Source organism: Pygoscelis adeliae, unplaced genomic scaffold (assembly GCF_000699105.1).
Source record: "Pygoscelis adeliae isolate BGI_AS28 unplaced genomic scaffold, ASM69910v1 Scaffold33, whole genome shotgun sequence".
NCBI lineage: Eukaryota > Metazoa > Chordata > Aves > Sphenisciformes > Spheniscidae > Pygoscelis > Pygoscelis adeliae.
Window position 1 is genome coordinate 2,405,311 of NW_008824413.1, and position 19,630 is coordinate 2,424,940.

The 19,630-nt window shown below is 37.2% G+C and overlaps 1 protein-coding gene across 1 annotated transcript in view; it reads left to right on the forward strand.

Annotated features, from left to right (window-relative positions):
* The window catches only part of PARK2 (parkin RBR E3 ubiquitin protein ligase), a 657,679-nt gene that overhangs the window by 535,196 nt on the left and 102,853 nt on the right, over window positions 1-19,630 (forward strand). The window contains exon 11 of the mRNA XM_009320759.1: window positions 5,841-5,990. Within this exon, the coding sequence (XP_009319034.1) occupies window positions 5,841-5,990 (150 nt within the window). The remainder of the gene's footprint in view (window positions 1-5,840; window positions 5,991-19,630) is intronic.

Here is a 19,630-nt window from a genome sequence, read left to right on the forward strand (position 1 = left end):
CTATTCAGACTGATCCCACAAATACCTACTGGAAGATCACAAACTTCCAATAGTTTGTAAATACGGTGCCAAGCCATACACTGTGCTTAGTCCACTTTCTTCATTGCATCATATTACCTCTCATATATTCAGTTTGATTTCCAATGCAACCTGCTCCAGTGTCCTCTCTTCTCAGTATTCTTTATTTTCTATTTTCATACCCTCACTTTGTGCTTTCTTTCATATCATTCTGCAAACTGCAGTCTTTCCTTTCTTTCCTCCTCTCATGGATTTCGTCCATGAATTTTGTTGCACTGATCCTGTCAGGGGTTTCTTACCTAAGTATTTTCTTGAGACTGCCTTACCCAATTTTCCATGACTCTCCAAAGTCAGGCAAATTCCAGCCCTCTAGAAGGTGGTTCTCTTTCTGGTCTCCTTTGTGGTACTCCTGTGAGAACAAGAAGGAGCTGATGCTCTGAACTTGCTCTTCCCATCCTACCACTGGCGAGCAGAAGAACCCAGTGATTCAGGAAAAATAAAGTAAGCGTGCTCCATGGAAAGCCATGTCAGTCCATCTCTTTTTAATCTGTATTTACACTTACACTTTTGTAATTATTTTTACTAGTCCAATGAGTACTAAGGGTTTTGTACTTTAAGTTGCCTAATTATATTATGGAACTAATTCTTTTTTTTTTTTGTATGTGTATAATACATATAAATAAAGTGCTTAGTCTACATTATGGACTAATAGCCTCCACAATCTAATTTTGAAACACACAGATGGTTATTTGATTTATAGAAGCAGTAAAAACAATCTGACTCCAGAAAGTAGATTTTCTTTCCTCTGAGACCATTACATGCAGTTAAAAGAAACAAGTAATCGAATTACGTTTCAGAGATTAGAAATTTTGGCTTTACATCTACTGTTAAACTTTTGTTCAAAGTTCCCTGTGAGGCTACTACTGAGCAGATGCTTTTAGGTGTGAGGAAAAAAGGGAAAATAAAGAAAACTGTGCCCAAAGTGTAAAAGCAAAATTAAAATAGCACAAGGCACATGTGCTGTGGCAGGGGACGTTGGAATAGATGATCTTTTAAGGTCCCTTCCAACCCAAACCATTCTATGATTCTATGATATTAAAGCATAAAGGAGAGATTAAATAACATGACAAGGATTCGCTGTGTTCAGAAAGTTTTGTGCACCCAGGGGCATTTCTATGATTTCAGTTTTGTCTTATTATCTGAATCTCAAAGTAGCTGAAAAGACTGCAATCCATAGTTAAACCTGTTTTATTCCTGTGTCAGTCCAATGATTTCATTTATATTACCACCCTTGATTTACAACATCAAATGATTGAATTTCCACTGGTTGAAAACCCGGTACCATTCTAAGACTCAAGGGAAACCATCCCAATCTGGAAAGTGAGGAGCAGAGAATAAATGGTTACAATTATCCAGCCTCCGTGTCTTATGTCATACTATAATTTATAATAGTTTATAAAAACCATTTCTAAAGGCCCTGACAAATCTTTATGAGCAAAGATTGCATGAAAGAACTTCATGATATGGTTGAAATAAGTAGAGCTGGGAATTTTATCCACTCAAAATTTTATTCCATGAAAAGTATAGATTTGGGTTGACTGGGACAATTCACAAACTGAAGTTCATGACAGGATGCAGTTGTCAGAGAGAAAAAAAATCAGAATATTTTATGACTACCTTATTCTTATACCTTTAGCTGTCTTAGCACTAGTGGTTTGGAGTAAATCATATTTCTAAGCCTTTTTCTTTTCAAATAAGCATTGAAATATATGGTTCTATGGTGAATCTGGCAACTATTTACCTACCTGTATTTCTGAGGACCTTATTACAGTAGCGTATAAATGCCTGACATGCTTTGCTCAAAAGCTGATTTCTAGCAGCAGCAGACGGCTGGTGATTTCTGTGTAATTTTATGCCCCCATTACCATAGTATTTGATGTCCTCATGACTATTAATGGATTTTGCCTCTTAACACTACAGTGAAATCAGCAAGTACCATTCTCCCTCTTTACAAATGGGGAACTGATGAGAAGCATAGATTAAGTGACTTATGTGAAAACCACAGGAAGGCTGTGCTGCTGACAGGAATTGAAATCAGGTGCCATGGATGGCAGTTCAGTTAAGTTCCCCATATATTACACTTCGTAAGAGGCTTTTCCTAAAAACAATTGGAGATATTTTTCCTCCTTGTAGCATGCAGAACTGTTTTACACATGATGAGTGCATCTCTAAATAGGAGGCACATTGATGGTAATTAAGTAATAGATATTGTGAAATATTTTGAATGTACAGAAGAGTTAAGTTCACCTTTTAATGACAGCTCTTTACGTGTTAGATGTATAGCCTAAGTTAGTTTTTCAGCTTCAACTATAGCACTTCCACAGGGTGACTTATCCTACCTATCTTAGATATCGCATGTAAGTCAGGATAAATTCCCTACTTGGGATCTTGTTTCTTCTCACTCAATATGTTTGGAGCCTATATGAGTCGTTTAGGTTAGATGTTTAATTTTTGAAGAACTAAAATTGTGTGAGGTGGTTCACAGTTTAAGCTATTTTGGTACCTAAACCTTGGTTTCAAACATAGCTTAGGCCGGGTGATTTAGGAGCAGAATTATTGGAACTGAAGCACCTGTTAAGGGAGTCACCTAATTTCAGGTGTCAATATCTAGCAAATTGTCTGATCTCTCTTTATAGGTAATAAAACGGGGCACTCCAGGGCTCAGTTCTTTTCATGCTAATGTACAAATCTAAAAGAGAAAAGATTAATTGCATCCTAATTCTCCTGTTAATTATAAAAGGAGTTTAAACAACCAGTGCAACTGTAGGCGTCATCACTGCGGAAATCCAAACTAAAATGAATCCTACTTTAAATCTCCAGTTGAGAATAAGAGGGAAAGTAAACCAGTGGTAGTTGTCTGCAGGAATATCCTTAAATATCTCATCCAGACATGTGATCAAAAATGCATCACAGGGTCCAAAGACATTTAAGGGCTTTTGAAAATTGACTTGCTCTAAGCATGTTGATTGCATCAGTACTATGTGATATGTATGGCTGTGGTATATAGAAGAAAAGGCCTCTAATAGATATAATCTGTCACTATATGCAAATAGTTAATTAATAATTCATGATTAAGTGTTTTGGTCCTTTACAAGCCTTTTATAAATGCACCCTTAATGTAAAGTGGGTCGTTTTGTTTCGGGCCACAGAATACAGCATATAAAGCCGCATATGTTATGTATGACTGTGTTATGGCAGCAAACGTGTATATGTTCTGCTACTACATGTTTTAGTTGGTTGCTGGGTTTTAAGCGAGCTAGTGTACAGGCACAGGGAAAAAGAAGTTGGAAAGTGACATCTTATAAATGTATCTGGACTTTGAAGGTAGAAAACAGGCTGGCAACTAGATGTCAAGATGTGCAAACGCATTTAGTGGGATCTTTCCTGTCTTCAAATTGATCATTTGTTTGGCTTTTATAGTGTGACAATCACTGATGAGAGTGCTGTACTGATTTGGCATGAGTCCTGTGCTGAACCACTATAAAACGTCAAATTTGTTGGACAGACTACGACAGCTTTGTCCACCTTGCCAGTAGATGGACTGGACATTTCCTTTCGTAACTTTCTCTAACAAGACAGATTGATTCTCATCTTACCTATCATACATTTTCGTGTATCAAAAAAAAAAAAAAGGAGAGGAGACAGGAGGAATCTCTCCATGCCCTTTTATGCTAAGTTAGTGACTTATCGAAAGCATATCCTTTCTTTCAGCTGAGAATTTATAATGGAAATGCTGACAGAATTTCAGCTACAGTGTCACTGGTGTTTGCCTCTGTAATGAGAATCTGCTAACAATCCTACATCCAGCACAATGTTTCCTCTTAACGGGGTAAGACATTTGCCATCCTCACCTTTAGGTCCAGTCTCTGCCCTGAAGAAAAATTAGGTCAGCAGAGAGTTTTGCAGCTGTCGTTACCCGTATTTCTGTTCAAGGCCAGCAGAATAACTCAGAGCACTCAGCGTGTATTTAGTGCAAGGATCACAAACTTTACTGAAAATTGATAGAGTCTAACATTAAATATTTATGTCATTACTCTAGGTTCGAGCATAACAATAACACAGAAAAACACCAGTTGACTTGTTGAGCCCCTCATTCAAGGAGACTTTGCAGACATGTCTTGTACATTTCTCAAAATACTGGTATCTTCCAGATCCAAGATTCTTAATTCAGGATTTCTGGCTGCCGTTCATACACTCAGTGTTATTTTGAAGGCTTTCTTTCCATTTGGATTTTGTTTTTCTTTTGAGAGGGAGTTTGCTTGGATTTTTTTTTTTAATTGACAAAGGTCGATACTTTCAGTTTGGTAAACTTTTTTTTTTTCCTGGGATGCAACACTTTTTTGTCTATATATTAGAGTGTTTTAAGAAGTCGCATACTATTTTTAGAAAGCCAGTGTAACATGACATGTTATGGCAACATTTGCAGGAGAATCTTCTTAAATGTACCCAGAAAATATGCAGTGGAGCCCCTGTCTGTAATTTAAAATTCTTCTTTGTATCCTTTGTATATGAGGCTTTGGTCCTATTGCTTCAGTTTTCCTTGTGGGATTTCTTTGGAGCGGGGTGCAGATTGGGGAGAGAATTTTTTGTTTGTTATCTCCCCCAAAAAAAGGGAACAGGATTTTCATGGGCAGTTATGGGAGAAAAGTTTATGAAGCACTAAATACAGTTGTGAGTGCTGTAACATAAAGCTCTGTTTTGTTCCTTTAGCGCACCATAAAGTCATTCTGCTTGTGCAGAAAATTCATACTACTCCCTTCTTCTTTGGCCTTTTGGGTTTTCCTGTTTTCTTTGGGGCTGTTAGGACCAAATGCTTTCATTTATTTCACTCTACAGTAGACCAGATTTATAGGCGAATCTGAAGCCTGGTTTACAAAGGTTATATAGCCACTAGTGGGGAACTGCACCAGCACAGAACTCTAGAGTGGACGCGATTTACATGTACGCAGCATGATTTGTGCTTGCTTAGCTTATCTCCGTCTGAAAGCAGGGTAAGTTAGACCAGGGAAAGTTACTGCAATCACATCAGTCATTTTAGAGTGGGCATTTTTGTCAGTGAGGATACAGTGAGCATGTTATTTAATACGGCTGTGTGTCAGTGCCTCCATCATTGAAATGGAGGCATTTCCATATCCTTTTAGGCTGTCGGGATGGAACTAGATGAAAACTGCAAAAACTAAGACAATTTTCTGGGAGACCCTGGGAAAAAACTACACCTAACATTGAAATAAATGTATATCAGAGAATTATTTTGTCAATCAATTTCATGAAATTTATTTTGAAAATAAAGTTGGCTGGGCAATTTTTACAACCCTTTAGCTCTAAAACTTTATACTGTACTTCTACGTATAGATCCTTGGGGTTTTTTGTGGGTTTCTTTTCAATCTGTATACAGCATTTATCAGTATCTGTTGTTGGACTATATATTTATGATGTTTACAATAATTTTTTATAGCAATATAAGAGTTCTTGAGGTTACTTACAGAAACAGTCTGCTGTTTTCTTGATTTTAATATCCCACACAATTTTCTGGTGGTGAAAATGATAACTGCAAGTCAGAAAATGATGCAGCTGGAGTTGGAGTGGAGTGACACCCCATTTAACGACATTGCAAAGTTTTAGACTTTTGACAAATAACCCAAACTTAGCATGTGAGACCTTAGGACGGTTGACTTGATTATGTGGGATTGATTCAAGCTCAAAGTTGGGGGGGGCAGGGTTGTGTGCCATTGGAAGTCTAACACCAGTCTATTGTATTGTAGTACAACCGCTATCAGCACTATGGGGCCGAGGAGTGCGTGCTGCAGATGGGAGGAGTGCTGTGTCCAACTCCCGGCTGCGGAGCGGGTTTGCTTCCTGAACCAGGAGTGAGGAAAATTATATGTGAACCAGTCAATGGAATAGGCTGTGGGGTAAGAACATACATTTTCCTACTAGCAGTGTGGGAAACAATGGATATTGTACAATGTTAGAATAAGGGGGGAAATGTTTTTTTCTTTTTCCATCACTGACTCTGAATTGCCCTTCATACCAGAGTGGGATACTGTAGCTCAATATACAATTTAAATATAGCACCATGGCTTAGGAATGATGACTTCATCGTGTAGACTATGTCCATTCCAGAATTCTTTGCTTCATTTGGCTTAAGAAGTTGCTGAGTAGTTACAGTAAGAAATTGAACTGTGCAAATGATAATCCAAATGCGCTTTGACTTTCTTCTCCTAGCACTCAGCAAAAATGAACAGGATCTTGAGCAAACCATTCATTACTATTAACACCAACTTTATAAGTCATAGAAAAAGGAGAGGGTGTGACCAGTCTGTGATACTGCAGTGGCATTGCTTATGCATTTTAAGATACATGATGAAAAGAAATACAGAAATATTTTTGTTTTCTCATAAAAATTGCTTTTAAGCAGAGGTTATGCACAATTAATGGATTTCTGGAAAACAAAAACAGATGACACGAAAATGTTTTTGCTAAGAGGTCAAATCATATGGATCAGTGATTTTTTTGGCAGTGGAAATAACAGATACTTTACAAGAATCAAGATTTGGGTGAAGTAGAAATATGTAGAGATAAATCTCTATATAAAACAACCTATTAAATGTTAGGTCAGGGTATCTGACTGATGTTTGTACTAAGTGACTCCATGGTTGATATTATTACCGAATTCCATGCGAACTATGAGAGAAGAGAAAATATCTATATTTATAAAATATTATCATGCTCTTGCTGTTGTCTTTCTTGTGGAGAATGCACATTTTACTGCAGTTTTGATGTTGCCCAAACTGATACCGTGGAAGAATAATTGTTTGCCAAACTAGGAAGTTGCAGCAACTTGTCTTCTGTGAGTAGGTTAGCATCTGTCGACCTTGGTAAAACTTCCTATCTGTCCATGCAGCGGTGCATGTAAAACAGAGTACTCCCCAGACTCAGTGAGCGGACATAGGGCTATAAAATAAAGCAGAAGGTGGGAAAGTAATAAGAAACAAGACTGAGTAAACAAAAAGAAATGCCTCTGGATTAACTATTAGGACTTGGTTAAAAAAGATAAAATCACAATTTTTATTCTGCTCTCTGCCTTGAAGTGATGAAAATCAAACTGTGTTTTGCGGCTTCATTCATCATCATTCTGAATCTGCAAATGTCCTGTAAATAAAGTGTACGTAGCATAAAGGATTGATGTATTGCCTGGTTTAGCAAACTGCTCTGTTTCGTTTTATGGACTCTGTGCTGTGCTTGCTAGCGACCAGATCTGCAGCCTTGAGTTTAACCTCACCCTTTGTTTTGGATTATGTGATGTCTTGAACATTAAGGGGTACAATTCACTGAGGCTGAAATGAGAAGCAAGAGGCTGGTCTGTAAGCCAAATTTTGGTAACATTAAGGCCGTTCCTTCAGAATCTATAATGGAGCAGGGTGAAAACACGTGTTTTGAATCTTTCTTCGCACCCTGACGAATGATAACCTCAAGGAAGATTTGTCACAGAAGATTTCCTGTGGTGAGAGTCCTAGCACTGAAGTCAGCTGCCGGTGAGAAAGCTGGCTGAAGGTAAGGATCCGCCTGCAAGGACACCAAGACAGTTAGGAAAGCTATTTATTTCTACTTTGTTTTCTGTAGTCACTTTGAGTGTTTTCTATTCAGAAAGTTAAACTATGGTGGGTTTTTTCCCAGACAAAACCTGGTCTTTTTTAGTGTGAAGGCCTTCCACTCTTCTTTATGGAATCCAGGAACATCCACTTCAGAGCTCTGGGTTCCCTCACAAGTGTATGCAATGATTTACAAGCTCAGAGAATGGCCCAAGATGAAGAACATCCCTTTTGTCCATCCAAATAAAAGTAGCAAAAGATGCCTTGCAATACTTATCTGTACAGCTTAGGTTAGAGACACGTTCCTTGTTGAAGCTGGTAAGCAAAAAAATAAAGAAGGCAACGTGAATCTGGAGATTCTCTATGAATATGTGTGTCATCCTTTAAGCTGTACTTTAGATATGTAGAGTCTCTTTTGGGGTATTTGAACCTCTGTCTTTGGGTAAAATTCAGAGTTGATAACATATTGCTAACAGCAGAAGTTACAGCAATGGTCTGTTATTCACCCAAAAGCCCTTGTAGAGAAATAGTTGTCTACTGCACAGAAAAAAAATGATTGTTCAGATCTGAATTGCGATATAAGGGTAGCTAACAGCTATCAAGTAGATGAGGATTTTGATTAACTGATGAGATGGATCAAGGGAGGGAGGAGGGATAGGTTTTCAAGAGAAAGTTGAGGCAGAAATGAAAAGGGTTTTCAGCAGCCATTTTAGAAAAGGAGAGGCAGAAGAAACCAAACAGAGAATAAGCTAGCCACCAGAGACTGAAGCAAAAATATTCCATTATTCAGAGAGAAAACTGTGTGAGGCAGTCCCAAACGTGTAAAGACTCCAACCAAATCTGAAAGAGCATTGAAAAAGTGAACAGGTAACTGAGCCAGGCTAGGACACAGACATTTTGCCTTCCTCAGTTTCTTTCTCTGGTATGTGAAAAGAGGAACTAGAATCTCTTTTTGCAAAATCATTGCTATCAGTGTCAAAGCTAAATGTGAGTCTCCAAGACAGTGCTCTTAATTTGTTAAAAGGGCCTTTGGGAAAGTTAAAGATGGTGGATTTTGCTTTGTCTCAGGAGATTTGGAAACAGCAATATGTGGGGCCCAGAAACAGCCTGCTAGACAGAACTATACCAAAAAGGTGAGGAGAGAGGTTTAAATTTAAGCATCCCCATATGTACCCTCTGCAGTCAGGCACTGCTATCTATTCAGGCTTTCAGGCAAAGTAGGACAAGAAGAGGGATTTATTTTGACTTGAAAAGTAGCATGCAGATATCTTTTTAATGATTATGAATAATCCTCAGCCAAAGCCATGTTGTGGTACCACTGACTGACCTCACTCTTGCCTAATCTTTCATATTTTTTATCATTAGCCATAAACATATTGATTTACCAAGATATTACCATTTTACACTGTTGTTCTACCTTCATTACTATGCATCAGACCTATGTTACTAACTTTTATTGCTTTGACATATTTAATATGAGAAAACAGCAACAAAACAGAGAAGACAGTACATATTGTACCAGCTGGCCTGGGTACAGGAAAATCTGTGGTAATCAAGGCATACAAAAGCTCTATGAATAAAACATTTTTGTCTTGTTTTGTATTATACTGGCATATTATTTCCTACATATTAAAGAAAAGTTTGGAGTTAAAAGCAGGTTAGAATGGAGCTTCAAAAGGGAGTGTACTGCTTGTTTATTAAAAAGTATGCCTTGGTTTATACACATACAGGTCATCTCTTTTGCAAAACGTCCACTGTCAATATCTTTCAGTGGGATGATAACTGACTAATGTGTGATTGCATCCCAGCCCTTGCTCCACAACCATATAAACATTTTGCAGCATGCAATATCAGTTGACCTATCCCTTGGAACGGGGTCAGGTGAGAGATCGGGGATAGTGGAGATAGAGCCTCTGTCAGTCTTTTCCCTTTGAGTTTATTCATTCCTAGCATAGTCTATATGAACAACAAGAAGAATGTATTTCCAGAGATACTCTGTGGTTTGATAATCCCTTGCTAGGAGACCTGAGTCTTGAAGCTATAGCCAGGTTCATGGAGGTCCTGAGACCACTCTAAACTATCTTAAGGTCTGGGCGACAATTTAAATGGTCTTAGGAACAAGCTGTCATAATTGATGTTTTTCTGGCCCTTCATTCGGATCCCCTAATGTGAAACTCTAGTTTGCAAGTGAGTACTCAACCTTAGTGTATGAAATGTGCAATGATAAAGGAAGTTTTATAGCCTTGCAAAGGGAGCACAAAATTTGGGGTTATTTCGCCTCTTTTACACCATATTTCCTGTTCAGTAAGCATAATGCCATTGAAGAACATCCAGATTTCACAAAAGATGTGTTCCCTTCTAGGACAGGTGAAATTTTAAGGCTGCAGACCCCAAGAGGTCCCTGAAAAATCAATAGATATAAATACCGTGTCTTCCTTATAAATAGAATTCCTAGGCCATTGTATTACATAGACCAAAATCCCTAAGGCAATTTCACTCTTCCCAGCAATTTTTTCCCATTGATTTCTTCTTGCATTCTTCTTCCATGACTAAGGAAGCACGTGTCAAAAGCAATTGCAGTATATTTGTAGAATTAATAATTGTCTGCCTTTTCAGAAAGCTTAATAGAATAGAAAACACTCTAAAATAGTTACATGAAAGTGCAATACACATTCCTGTTGTTTGCAAAGCTCTTTTTTGTGGTTCATTATCTTCTGTACATGCATTTCCTAGCATGCATGTTTCATCTTCAGTGATGTCTTTGTTAAGCACAACAATATGCATATAGGCAAACCCTGAATAATTGGAAAAAATACTTAGTTTGGAGGAGACAAATCTGAATTATAAAAATTCCAAGCAACCAGTTCCTATTCACTCAATTTTGATAATTCAAATGATGATTTTGGTAGTTGGGTGTGTCCTTCTAAACTTCTGGAGTGGGGTTGTTTATTTTAGGGGTTTATATCTCTGTTGGAGTGCTATGCGAGTGCGCTTATACTCCCTCTGGGACCTGAATTAGCTCGCAAATACTGGTTCAGAACTATTTCATATATATGAACGTGCATAATAGTTTGTAAGAGTACCCCAGTCTAGAAGAGAAAAGCAGTTTCCACATCTGGCAGTTATAAGTCTGGTGTTGTAAAGTTCAGCTCTAATGCAATGTATTGTCATGATCAGCATGTACTTTCTTTGTGCAATTTCTGTCCCTCTTGTGTCTGGTTTTGGCACATTATTCCATACATATTGCCTGATCAAAATGTTTGAAAGTCTGACTAACCTAAAAGACTTTATTTTCAAAGAGATGTAGGTATAAACGTTTGGTTCAAAATGTGCTTTGCTTCTTCATTAGCAGTACCAGGAAAGTCTTGAATGTATGTAAAGAGAAAATAGGCACCTTTTAAAGTACTTCAAGATAGTCAAGATGAGTAGTGGTAATTCAAGACAACCTTTGAAGATATTTGCACTGAAAAAAATCTTTTTAATTCTATAATCAGATGAATAAAAGGTCATGGGTGAAGAAGGGCTGTGTGCACAATGACCTGAATTTTTGTCTCAGTTTTAAAATGGGAATGAAAGTTGAAGCAGGAGCAAAAATAAGAGGCTCCGAGGTTTTGAAAAACAGAGGAATAATTCAGAAATGAAAAGACCTTGAGACTTTTATGTCATTTGCAAAACACTAAAATGGAAATAGGAGATAGCTGCTATCTGGTACCCGTAGTAAAATTGAAGGGTTACTCTTTGTTATTACATTTCAGGTACCTGTCCTTGTTCCATATGTAATTAAATTTTTGCTTTTAAGAAAATTCACCAGAAAGGTATTACCATGGATAAGGTAATAGCTGAAGATATTGCTGAGATTAAGAAACCAACCCACAGCAGGAGTGTTTCATAATATTGTATAGGGGGGTTTTTCGAGGGGAATGAAAATGAGACAGACATTTTCTATTATTGCTAAATGCTGAGTTGCTAGCATTGCGCCACAAGCTCTAAGCAGTAATCATGTATTGCTTTCTTCTATTGAGTGGGCACTCCGGCCTTTAGAAAGTGGAATTCCATCTTGTTGACACATTATGCTTCAGTAGCTAAGCAAGTTGTTTCATTGCTAAAATATGACAGACTTTCTCAGGCTGACCAAAATTCTTTTTGGATTTGTAGTTTTTTTCCGGTAATGTTTTATGTGATTTAAAACGAACTGTAAAAACATGGGGCTTTTTAAGATGTAGTAAAATGTTGATGTTTTAATAAAATGTTTACCCCAGAACAGCACTGTACAATTAACAAGCTATGTATTGCTGTCAAGGTGCATTATTTCCATTGCCCGTATCTTGCAGTGCTGCAATTCATTGATCTTGTGACTGATATGAAACTCAGCTGTCAGCAGTGAGTGGATAAAACAATCTAGAGAATGTTTCCATTATTAATAACATGGATCACATTAGTTCATAGGTCTAGCAAAAGCAAAACACATATTTTTATAAGGAGAACAAATCAATTACTTGTGCTTGGTTCAATAGCTAGAAGAATAACTGCTTTTCCCTTTACCTCCCAAATCATGGAGAACTAGCTGGTAAAATAATGTTGGAGAACAACATGTGAGTCTCTGCAGCTCTAACTGAGCTAGAATTGTAACTTTATTAGTTTTGTCTGCTACATGTCCAGAATATTATGGGATGTCCCATATCATGTGATCAAATTCTGTATCCCTTGATTTATATAGGGTATAGCTTTTCCCTGATTTCTGTGTCATGCAGGCCTCTGGAAAATGGCTGTTGTACATGCACATTGCAAATTTTATTTTGAATGTGCAGTTCCTTCAGTGTTTTGGCTTGATTCATTTTTCTGTGGCTTACCTAGTAGTTCACCATTTAGAATCTGTCATACGTGGTCTGAGAAAGAAGGAGCAAGGAGGTAGAGAAAAGAGGTAGTTACCTGATAAAGGGATGGAGGCTGCTGGTCTCTGTAATCTAGCATGAGAACACAGATAGCAGAATAATGCTGTATTTGAGTCAGGGAAATTGTATTAGAGAAAACTAGGATAAAATCAAGTTCTTGCTTGTAAAGATAAGTCAAAACTGGACATACAGACCTAGGAACTAGAGAGGATAAAACTGGTCTCTATGAACGTAAACCAGCTCAGGCTGGGATTTGTAAACCAGTGTTTTGCAGAAGATAAATGGTCCCATTTTTACCAGTTTGTCTAAAATAGGAATGAGCTAAAATTGCAAGCATGTGAGACCCATTTTAAATTGAGGGCTGAGATAAAATAGGAGTCGGTTTTAAAATCACATTGGTAGTTGATTTTAGGATTTATCAACTAAATCTTAGTCCTTGTAAACTGCTAGATCAAACAGTCCCCTAGAAGGGTGCTAGGGTTTTTCATATTAGAGATATGACACACTCATTTTTGTCACTCATTCAATATTCAGATTCCAGAGCTGAAGCTACCTGGGCTTCAAATTTCTTCACCTGTGGAAAGAGAAGAGCAACATTTTACAGTAGATGAAATGCAAAAATGTGCACAATTTAAAATATCCACAGCTTACTGTAAATTGATTTTAGCACATAGACTTGGAAAAACAGCTGCAAAAAAGTACCTTCTCGGTTGGCTGTGATTCCTTTCCTTAGGTACCCATTGAGTATATCATACTCTGATGCTCAGGTCAGGATCAAACTGATCACCAAATTTGAAGGAGTTAAAAATTTTCTCTCAGGTCTCATTGGCAGGGACTTGACATTCTGTGCCAAAGTTGGTGAATGAGCTACGTACTATCTCCAGGAATTTGGGGGGCATTTCTCACCTAGAAATACTTTGTTTTTGCAAGAGCCTCGGGCTTTGATGACATCTTTGTCTATTTTGGTCTATGCCTGTGGCACACTACGGTTTAGTCTCTTGACGACTGAAGTGCTCTTGTCTAATTAAAATAATTGGGCTCCATGAAGCAGTATCTGGGTGATATTTAATGGCTTATGATGCTCAGGAGATTATATTAGATGAACTCATAATTCTGTCAAGCCTTAAATATACTGGAAGTTTGTGACTGGAGAGGACTTGGAACTACGTTTTTCTTACTACTTGTCTCCTCTTCAACAAAGTGCCTAGAAATATGTCTGACAGTCAGGGGACAACGTTTTATCATGTGGCCCCTCAGGAAAGGCATGGAGTACAACAATAGGAGAGGAGAAATAAACTGTTTATAGGAATCTCCAGTTAATTCTGCATGTATGGGAAACTGAGCTCTGTCTTCTGACTTCATATTCCACTTACATACAGGGTAAGATTATTCTCCCTTTTATGATAGAGAGAAACACTTTGCACATGATGGAAAAGTGTCGCCATTTTAAACCAACCTGTATTTCCTTCAGCTAATGGATTAAAAAATCCTGGTTATAACAGCCTGTCCCGGACCACAAGGGATACCCGAGCTTTCCTGCTTATAGAGTTTATATACTGACTGCAGTTTTATAATCGATAAGATGAATACAAATAAATTTGTAAATTAGCGTAACTAGGGATTAATGGAAGATTTGGTATGAATAAACGGTTCTATCACTGAGTCACTGGAGGGGGAACAATAATGCAAACAGCAGAGGATGTGCTGCTTGAGAATGGCAGCCACCGAGGGCAGAATTCTAATTGTGTAAGAGGCTTATTTGTGCAATCTTCTAAAAACTTTCTGTATTTGAACAGGAAAGAGAAATACGGGCTGAATGCAGAAAATCACATAAATGAAAAGGAAAATAAATATGAATCAAAGTAAGCTTATTTATTGCCTTTCATATGAAGTTTCATATGAAGGCCTCCTGAGGCACTTTGGATTGTATTATTGCATTATTGTAAAATGCAAGAGCTGCTTAATCAATGAAAAACGATGGAGTAAAAAGGTAGGACCAGAACAATAAGATCTTAGATTAGAATGAATCTATTGACCGGCATTTGTAGCTTAGCCAGGGAAAAAAATCAAAGTTCTGAATGCTAAAGAAAAAATGTCCTCATTATGCGTCTGGTATAATTCTGCCCGTAGCCCAACTCAGAAGTAAATCACAAGGCTCATAAAGTGAGCGGCTCACATGGATCCAAAAAAAGCACTGCTTTCTACAGCTTTTGTGGCACTTGTAGTCTTCACGTCACTGGATGTCAGAGTAAAAAAGTGCAATAGAGATTTGGGGTCTAAGTCTATTCTCTGTAAGTACAAATATGGACAGCAGCAGTTTGTGTCTGTTTGGAACTTACAAGTAATGACACTTTTTTTTAAATAAAAGGAGTACCCCAATTAAAAATGGGGGTACTGAAGAACAGCTTTTCTGTGAAGACAAACAAGAAGTTGTCTACAGCTTCCCAGTGCTCCTCTTGGGCTTACAATTATATAGGATTTCTTACTGGACCTTTAAGCAAAAGCTCTTTCAGACACCTTTTTGTAATTAAAACAAAGACTGCTTGTCTTTTCACCAGTACAGGAGAAATGTTTATTTTTCATTGTTCATTTTTCATTTTGCATTATTTTCATATACTGTATAGAACCCAGATTGACTGGGCACTCTGTAATGCATCTGGTTGGGCTATGCTCCTTGAAGAGTGGGAGGAAAATGGCATTTAAAAGACTTAAAATATAACTAAATGTAATTTTCTTACAGAAAATAAACAGCTTTTAAAAATAATATTAAGTGGAACAGAGTTATTTCAAAGAGATAGCAAAGCCACCATTCCACAATCAAAGCTGATTTTGAAGTGCTGAAACAAAGCTGATTTTCAATTATCAGAGTCCAAAAAAAGCATCTGAAAACTGTCTTGATTGCTGCAAAGCTGCTATCTTTTCATATTGGATAACTCAAAACAAATAGATGATGCTTATGAAGCTTCAAACAAAAATCCACTTCTAACAAAGCATAAGCATAAAAAACCCTCAGTCTGAAAGAGAATATCTGGGAAAAGTTATAAGCTTGTGAAAGTGAGTTTAGAATAGAAGTTGCATCTCAACCTTAACAATGGTATTAAGGTCACTAAGCTGTAACAGAGGGAATAAAGAAAATGTTGCAAAGTCAAGGGCGAACTATGAAAATAAAATAAAATAAAAATTTAATGACTGAATTAAATAAAAGACATCCCTTACACAGTAAACGAATAATATTCTTAATGAAAAGCAAGGACATATATTTGGAGAACAATGACCAACTGTAATTCAGTGGGAAATAATAGAAAACCAGAATGCAGTATGTGCTCATAAAACCATCATGAGGGAGAAGAAAAGGGAAAATTCTGATAAAGATAATATAATATATCTATAAACGGAGGCCTTGACTAAGGGCAGAAAATCATGGGTGGATAACCAAGTCTCAGTTATCCCTGTATTTCTCAATAATTAAATCATTCATACCACTCAATTATATTTTGCTTTTCCAAAAGCTCTCACGTTAAATTGGGTGACAATCACTACCACGGTAGAAAATCTATTCCACTGACCCTTAAAAGACATAAGTGAAGAGATAAAGAGTAAGGTTTAAAGGTACTGGTGGCTCACTTGTTCAGACTAAATGAGCAGCAAAATAGGCTGGTTAAGCTGGGTGCTGTTTCCATTCAGAAATCCCAAATAGCGGTATTGTGTTTTGTACTTCTCTCTGGCATTTTCTCTTTATGCCAGTGAAAATGCTCACATACGTAATACCAAGTAATGACAATGATAAGTCTCTTATGCACACCTGAAATGGATATATTAAAAAAGATTGACTTTTAGGCCACCAATCTAAAGCCGGTGCTTAATATTAAATATAATCTGCAAATAAAAAATAGGCATGGGGCATGTTCTACAACATTATCATATATAAAGAAAGCTTGACAAGTCTTTGTTTTCTGCTTACTTTTCCCTTCAAACTAGAATGAATGTAAATTTTATTTCCTTATTTTGTTTAGGGAACTTCTTGTATGTCTCCTAAATATGCTTTTTGAATTTTCTTAATCTTAATGGTAAGGATGCTTATGTCAAAATCTTATCGAGCAGAGTCATTCTGGAAAAAAAAATTAATTAGTTGAATATGCCTGTTGGTGGCATAGTCTTTCGGTGACATTTGGCCTAAATCAGAAAACTAAAATCTTGAAAAACGCCAGATCAAAACTGAAATCCACAAGATACCCCCTGGAGATAGAGGAGGAGTAAATAGGAAAATGAGGGCAACAAAGAAGCAGCCTTAAGGTGAGGTCTGAGAAGACCTGGTGGGATCTTACTGAGTATTCAAAACTCTCACAGGAGCACCAATACTTCACTCTCTCTCTTGACTTGAAGAGTGAGAAACTGCTCCTGCATTTTGTGGGAACAGCCTGGAAGGAGACAAGAGGAACATTAACTTGCCTCCTCTCCTGAAAGCCGTGACTCTCAGAGGCAGTACCGCACCTCTGGTTGCTTGCTTGGTCCCTAGTGAGCAGGTGGAGATGGAGAATAACAGCTAGTAAAGTGGGGGTTTCTCCAGAGATCCCTAGCAGAGTCTGAAAATGCATATTCTATAGGAAAACCTGTGATTTATTAAATCCTTTGATGGGTGGGCCTGGCATAAAGGAGTAAAAGCGTAGATTAGAGTATACGTGCGGTGGGGGGACTACAAGTGTGTACAGAGTGAATGGGCTGTTAAGTGGATAAAAGCTTTAAATGTAAAATGTACAAAACGTACAAAGAACAGCCCAGCCACATGACCGTGATAGTTTGCATGAGTTCCTGGTCCTTGCAGAATTTTTATGCGAATGTATATTGGTTAGAACCTACCAGATTTTGTGTTGTCAAGTATCTACAGTTATCATATTTTAAAATCCTTTACACCGACAGGAAGCTTTTTCTGGGCATGAAGTAATAGCCTAAAGTTATTCAGGAAAGTGTTTCAGATTTGGAGATGGAAAAAAACGTGGCTGCCAAACAGTAGCATTGCTCTGAGCTAGTAGCTCACCATATCCTCCTATCAGAGGACTGAAAACAACTGGTAATTGGTGAGTTAAATAAATCAAAGAGGAAATAAACTTAGCAATAAATGTACAATACAATAATAGCTTTTATATGCTGCTGTGGTTCTCACCAGTGGTGTTTTCATAATATGCATCACAAGCTTTCACTGTTCAGGGAAACACATTAGTGTTTTTGAATTGTTTTTATTATAAGCCATGCAAATAGTGTTTGTCCCAGTGGGATGTGACATTAATTATTAGCAAAAGATCTCTTACATGATTTCAGTCAACAGAGAATGAACAGTTCAGTCTTTATTTTCAGACTGCGACATCTAACTATTCAAAACTGCATTAAAAAACGTTTAACCCATGCAGAGTATTCAAGAAATAAATTGCCCTAATAACATTTGCAAATGTTTCGCGATTGCAAAAATGTTATCTGTGTAATTCAAACAAGTTCTCCTTCATTATGTTTCAGAAAAAAACAGTATTTAAATTCTTTCATATGGATGGCCAGTGGTCAACTCCTGAAATAAAAAAGTTTGATTCTTTTAGAGATGGATTTTTTTAGAATAAGTCCCCTAGACAAAAGCAAACAAAAAAATCAATCAAACAAAATATACTTCTGCAAGTGAAGCAAGAGGAAAACAGTGACTTCTGCAAAGTAGCAATAAGCAAACTTGGGCAACTGATAAGAAATCAGTTCTAACCAGAAAAAGGGAGCTGACAATTCAGTAAAGAGATCATATTAAGGGCACAATGGTAAATTATCTCAATGTAAAGGAGGACTAGGAAGGGTAAAGAAAGACCAACTTGCTTGAACAACAACCATTTTTATGACCTGAAAAGTAAGAAAGTGCATAAAAAATTAAGTAGGTTGTATCACTAGGAACAGATAGCAAAACAGAAAACACACAGGGACAAAGTCAGAAAGTGCAAGACATGAAATAAAATACTTCTAATATAAAGTCTACCAAAGAACATTCAGAAAGATTTCCATAAAGAAGTAGTAGAAATAGCAACATGAAAGATCAAGGAAGCTGTTGGTTGGCTTCTCGCAGGAGAGGAAAATGTATCATTAAACAGCTCCAAGAAGGCAAAAGTGTTTACTTGTTCTGTTTCAATCTTAATTTAAAAGGTCAAACTTGCTCAGATGGTTCGCAGAGCTAAAACCAGTGAAACAGAATTAAAAATAGCAGCTGTAGTGGGGAAAGGACAGGATAGAGACATGTTTTCAGCTGAGCCTGATGAAGTTTTTCCTGTGGGAATGGCTGAAGAAAATCCAGAACATTAATGGTCGCTTCTAAGAATATGGGTAGGGAAGATTTTGAAAAAGGCAAAAACATGAAGTCTGTGTCTAAGAAGAGGAAAAAGGGAACCGGCAAATTATAGACCATTAGGTTTAACTTGAATTCCTGAGGGAAAACTGTAGTAAATAATCAAACTACTGGTAATCACCTAGAAGACAAAACAAGACAGACTCAGGAAGCATGGATGTAACAAGAGTTTATCACATCAATCTAACTTTATTATGCCAGAGTAACAGGACTTGTGGGTAGGAGAGAAGTAGATGATGTCATCTATATTGAATCCATTAAAGCTCCTCACATTGTTTCATTTGAAATTCCCATAGGCAAACCAGAAATACAAGATTAGATGATAATTTCATTAGGTGCATATATGTAATTGGTTGGAAAACTGTGTATAGATTATTTATCAGCGTTTCACAATCAAAGTGGAGGGATGTTTCAAATCTGTCCTGAGGTTGACAGGTTTTAATATTTTCTCTGATGCCTCGGTGAATGATTATAGTGTAAGGTTATTAAATTTGCATAGAATATGTAGCTGGGGGGCAGCAAACAGTTTGGAACTTGATAGCAATTCAGCAAGGATAAATGTAAATTTTCTATACTTAGATAAGTACAAGCAGCTGTACGTTACGGGAGAATAAATGCCGAGAGAGACAGCAACATGGCAAAAGACAATCTGGGAACTGCAATGGATCACAATCTGATCTTGAGACAACAGTGTGGTAGTG